This window comes from Alexandromys fortis, unplaced genomic scaffold, assembly GCF_014885135.2.
Source record: "Alexandromys fortis isolate MF-2015 unplaced genomic scaffold, M_Fortis_MF-2015_v1.1 scaffold_3, whole genome shotgun sequence".
Lineage (NCBI taxonomy): Eukaryota > Metazoa > Chordata > Mammalia > Rodentia > Cricetidae > Alexandromys > Alexandromys fortis.
Window position 1 is genome coordinate 21,530,398 of NW_026067909.1, and position 6,401 is coordinate 21,536,798.

Genomic DNA, 6,401 nt, shown 5'->3' on the forward strand with positions numbered 1-6,401 from the left:
ATGGCTTTGATGGAGAACATTTCAGAGGCAACTGGGTTTATTCTTGTGGGGTTAACAGATGCCCCAAAGCTGCAGTTCCCTTTATTTGTCATTTTCACTCTCATTTATTTGATCACACTGTTTGGGAACTTATGGATGATTGTGTTGATTCTTCTGGACTCCCGACTCCACACTCCCATGTATTTTTTCCTCAGTAACCTCTCCTTCGTGGACTGTGTTTATGCTTCTGCAGTCACTCCCAAGGTAATGGAAGGATTTCTCACAGGAGATAAGATCATATCCTACAATGCATGTGCTACCCAGATGTTCTTCTTTGCAGCCTTTGCTACTATTGAAAGTTTCATCCTGGCCTCAATGGCCTTAGACCGTCATGCAGCAGTGTGCAAACCCCTGCATTACTCTACCACTATGACAAGTCCTATATGTGTTCTGATGGTAACTGTCTCCTATATTTGTGGACTCATACAATCCTCCATCCATGTTGCCTTTACCTTCCATCTCTCCTTCTGTCATTCCAAAGTGATTAATCACTTTTTCTGTGACATACCTCCACTGCTGGCCCTTTCTTGTTCTGATATCCATGTAAACGAGATTACAGTTTTTATATTGGCTTTATTTGATGTTATTGTCACTCTGTTCATTATCTTGTACTCTTATCTGCTTATTTTCATCACTATCCTGAGGATGCATTCAGCTGAAGGGCGGAAGAAGGCTTTCTCCACCTGTGCATCACACCTCACCACCGTGTCTATCTTTTTTGGAACAATAATCTTCATGTACTTACAACCCAACTCCATTCATTCCATGGACACTGACAAAATTGCATCTGTGTTCTACACCATGATCATCCCCATGCTGAATCCTCTAGTCTACAGTCTTAGGAACAAAGAGGTCAAGAGTGCATTCAAGAATACTGTGAGAAAATCAAAGTCATAATTTGGCTAGATCAATTAATTACAAATTAGTTTTAAACTATGTAAACTTCTATTATTTATTGTTTTATAATATTTCTTCTTAAATTATTTCTACTAAATTAATTTTTATACTCACATATGATATCTCCATCTTTTTTTCAGGCATGAATAGTTTAGCGTGAATTGCTGGTGTATTGCAGAAATAAGAAGCAATTCAATTTTAAAGTTGAGACTATAATGCTATATACTGCTAGGATCACAATGTTCAGTATGATTGGTATGGAATTCTTTGAATCTAATGTCACATGACATCTATATTTTTAATTATTAAAGTTTAAAATATCTGATTTCTTTGAAATTACACTTTATTATACATGTTTGGTATCTATGTGTGCTCATGCGAGAGTGGGGATTTGGATATATTTGTGTGTATGCAAGACAGAACTCCACTATAGAGATCAGAGGGCAGTTTTTAGAAGTTTGTTCTCTTCTTGATATATGGGTCCAGGGATGTAACCCAGGTTATCATAATTGACATCATGAGCCTTTGAACTATGAGTATATTTTCATCCCAATTTATTTTTTACAGTGTATAGCTATAGTTATTTACAGTACTTTAAACAAACACATGAGACTTCCTGAGAGAACGTATAATCCCAGGATCTCATCCAAAACAGCTTTATTTCTTATAATTTTCCTTTAACATAAAAATTATGATATTGCCTTTTTCAGTCTTCAGTTAAAATAGTTCTAATATTGAGTATCAACAATAAAGAAGAACATATTCTCTAAAACTATTAAATCCCCGGATTTCAGCAGACTACAGAAAGAAATTCACTGAAATACTACATTCCGAAGTTTTCTGGCTAGAGTTTTACATAATACCTAACCACATCTAACTCCCGTGTTGAACAGAAATATCTTCTATAAAATAAACTTCTTCAACTTTTATTTAAAATTCTAACCAATCTGTAAGGTAGAAAGTAAAACATTAAAAATATGAAAAAGTCTAGAGATCTCCATATATTCCCAGTATTTTGAGGTAAATACTGAATACAATTCAATAGCAGAATTCTGTGGAAATGCCTTAGGGCTTCAAATGCAGTCCAGATCTCTTCAGGTGTTCAATAAATCAAAACAAAATCATAGCCAGGAAGTGCATACATTAAATACAATCACATAAACTGAAATTTGTGCACTGACAAAAATGATTTTCTTCTCCTATATCAACCCCAATGTTGGGTATCAGCCATATTTTTCTCATATGAGTTACTATGTACATATTCAATGAAAATATTAAATTATTAAGTAACTAAATAATCTCTTCATACAATGTGTGAGCAGAAAATTAAACATGTGTATAAGTGAGTAGATGAGTAAGAGAAAGCACTACTTAGAGTTTATTAACAAGATTGCATCTTTCATGTCTAGTACTATAAACCTAGTCCTATGTCTAGGGACATCATAGACTCCTAGGCAAGAACTACTATTCATGTCTGCTAAATGATCACATTGTCTCATTTCCTTCTAAATACATCTGCTTTTATCTATTTATTTGGGATGCTCTCAGCCTTGCATGGAGAAACTTCTCTTTTATGCATCAGGTTAGTGGTGAATAGAAAAAAAACTCAAAAATGGTTGGAGTGCTGATTATAAGTGACTATGAGTGTTTATTCATAGATGGGACAATTGTATAAACATCCCCACCATCCCAAATGTCAGAGAACTTTGTGGAAGAGGGAGCAAGAATCAGCAGATGGGAACTTGTGGGAAATGTCATCTTAAGAATATAACTTGGCTATCATACTTATGGACACACACCATCTGTGTTTGAATAAAATACAGCAAATCAAGATTATACTTTGGGGTTGAGCTTCTGTGGCTCCATATCCACTTGATCAGTTACTGGAAAATAATAGATGGTTTCTATCGGCAATCTGCCAGTGGATAGTTCCAGACACACAGCTGTATGGGCAGCACTAACTGCATCCAGAATTATTAATAGATAAGAGGAGGGAAAACATGAAGTGGTGTAGTAAAAAGATTTGGGAGGATTTGTGCCACTGGGTATAACCAAAATACATTGTTTATGTATGAATATTCTAAAGAATGTTAAACCTATTATTTTAAAATAATTATACAATTTGTGGCAAAATGCGGAATGGTTCCAAAACTGAGCAAATTAAAAGCTTAACTATTCTTTTTCCCTAGTCTCACAACCTTCATATACAAAATAGTAACCTAAATGGAAAGTAAAGATTTCATGAAGCTAAAATAGCTGAATTTTTACTACAATGATTTGAAAAGTTGTCTTTTAGTCTTTGAGATAGTGAAAGTATCACTAGTAAGAGTCAACTTCATTATTTATTCAGTTACAAAAAATAATCAGTAATAGGCATAGTCCCATATACATAACACACAGCCAACCTCATAAGGTCTGCCAGGTCCTCTAGCACAAGGTGATGGAGAAATTGATCAATTATTAATTGGAAATGTGCTGGATGCCTCAGAATTATATAAAAATATCATGTTAATGGCAAAGCTTAAGCAAAAGACATTTTAATCATATGACAGTAAGCCAAGGATATTTTAACAAAATGTCCTACTTGTTCTTTATACAACCAAAATAATACTTGTATGAAGTAACCAAAAGGGTACTTAATGGAGTGAAATCTGGTAGATTGATGAGTTGCATTTTATAGAATTTTGAAAACAAAAAAAATGTACACCTTACCATTTACCAGGTTTTCAATGAGAAACTTCTTTGGGTTTGGAAAAGGCTGATTTAGAAATCATTTATTTTCTATAAATTATGGTCATCATGAGTATACCTGTATAAATAAAGACAAACAGTGCTTCAGCATATATCCCTAAGAAACTGAAATAGTTTTCTGCTAATTATAATATAAATCATAAAACAGGTATACCATATAATTTTGCAAGGCAGGAACTTATAGAAAGTTCAAAATAAACTCTAAAACATATGTCAAATAAGCATAAAGGAATTGTGAAGATGCAAATTAATAGATTTAATAATGTTTTATTAACTTTAAAATTTCTAACTGCTAATGATAAAGAACAACAGCTGTGGAGAGACATTGGATAGAAGAGAAAACTGCAGAATTAAATCTGTTAGTATACTTTAAATATGTGGTGTCCTCATAATGGTAACCTAGACATATGATATATCGGGGAAGCAGTTTTCCTTTTCTTTCCACAGGGGAAGAAAATCTATGGATAAAATCAAAATTGATAAAGATTAGCTCTTTACAAGAGACACCCCTTGATTAGAAGAGGTAATATTTAATCGAACAGCATGGCTGTTCAATCTAAAATAACTTTAAAACTAACAAATACTTTTCATTTGATCAGATTCAACTTGCCATAAGGGAACCTACCCAAAATTAGGGTTGGGAGAAGGATTTTGTTTTTGTCTTTTGGAAGAATAATGACATCCATCTAAAGAATTTGAGGACAACTGGAGAAATGGGACATTTGAAGAAAAGGAACAATTCATTCAGGGAAAAAAAATGTCCGAAGAAAAAGAGTAAATTGGCCTCTTGGGATATCACATTTAGAACAGAATAAAATTTCATATATCTTTGCAGATGTTTGTTTATGCTTTCTCTACAGATATATAATTAAAATTGTCTTTTTTAGTCCCATTCCAATTAAAAATTAATGCTGATTTTGAATTTAGAATGTGGCTCTCTACTTCTATAAGCCAAAACATGCTTATTAAAGTAAAATCCAAAATCTCTGCCTCATGTCAGAAGAGCCACTGATATAAGACAGAAGAAAAAAATTAAAGGACTATTTTATTGCTAATAATCTTTTTGTTAAATTTGAGTCTTTGAAGCTTTTCCATAACATTTTTGAGATCTCTTGCACATGGCAGATTAAATGTTTAAATTTTTTGCAGTGAACCAAGATTATGTGTAACAGTGACATTTGAAGTTTCCAAAAAAAGAATGGGGCCCAAAACCATGATTCCACCAGGACTATTATAACATCACTAAGTTGTAAATGGGGAGACACTCAAAGCAATTCCACTAAAATAAGGAACAAGACAAGGCTGTCCACTCTCACCATATCTCTTCAACATAGTGCTTGAAGTTCTAGCAATAGCAATAAGACAACATAAGAAGATCAAGGGTATTCGAATCAGAAAGGAAGAAGTCAAATTTTTGTTATTTGCAGATGATATGATAGTGTACATCAGTGACCCCCAAAACACTACCAAAGAACTCCTACAGCTGAAAACTACCTTCAGTGATGTGGCAGCTTACCAGATCAACTCAAAAAAAAAAAAAAAAAACAGTAACCCTCCTATACACATGATAGAGAAGCAGAGAGGGAAATCAGAGAAACTTCACCTTTTATGACAGACACAAATAGCATAAATTATCTTGGGGTAACTCTAATCAAGGAAATGAAAGATCTACTTGACAAGAATTTTAAGGCATTGAAGAAAGAAATTGAAGAGGACACCAGAAAATGAAAGGATCTTTCATGCTCTTAGATGGGTAGGATCAACATAGTAAAAAATGACAATTCTACCAAATGCAATCTAAAAATTCAATGCAATCCCCATCAAAATCCCAACAAAATTCTTCACAGACCTTGAGAGAACAATAATCAACTTTATATATATATAAAAAAAACCAAAAAACCCAGGATAGCCAAAACAATCCTATACAATAAAGTAACTTCATGAGGCATTACCATCCCTGACTTCATACTCTATTACAGTGCTACAGTAATGAAAACAGCTTGGTATTGGGCATAAAAACATCCTTCTTCCCATTTACTTTTTCTTCTTCCTATTGGGAAAGAAATGTGATCAGATAGTTTCCTAATGCTTCTACCTTCTGCCATGTTTTCCCCACCATTTTGGATCCTAAGCCTTTGAAACCATAAATCTAAACAAACTCTGTCTTCTGTAAGTTGGGTTTGGTCATGGAGTTTTATCACAGCAACCAGAAAGTAATTAATACATCTATATTGATAAAAGAGCATACTCAGGTGGGGTATAAAGGAATTACAGAAATAGGGAAAGACCTTGCAAGAGGTAGAAAATTCTACTTCCATAATCTAACCTGTATTTGTTGCTGAAAAAAGGCAAGGGACTTTATATGCCATTGATAAGAACCAACGGCTGTCTGATACTGAAAGTGTTTTTCAAAGTCATCTTGTGAGAAAGAGAGTAAGTAAATTATGCTCACTTAGATATAAATGATTCATTCAGAAAGACACTTTAATAAAGGTGATTAAAGAAAATAACCATAGGGACCTTGGGAGCTCAGTCCAGTGCTCCAGTGTGGGTCTCTGTCTCTATCTCCATCCATCACCAGATGAAGGTTCTATGGTGATATGAAAGATATTCGTCAGTAATGCTATAGGATAGGGTCAGTTCAGGTTCCCTATCCTCAGCTTCCCAAGGGACTAACTGGGGACATCGCCTTGGGCTCCTGGGAGCCACTCTAG

The 6,401-nt window shown here is 34.1% G+C and overlaps 1 protein-coding gene across 1 annotated transcript; it reads left to right on the plus strand.

Moving 5' to 3' along the window:
• On the plus strand, window positions 1-936 carry LOC126498591 (olfactory receptor 5B12-like). The gene has a single exon (XM_050137381.1). The coding sequence runs from the start codon at window positions 1-3 to the stop codon at window positions 934-936; it is 936 nt and encodes a 311-aa protein (XP_049993338.1).
• Window positions 937-6,401: the final 5,465 nt, after the last annotated feature.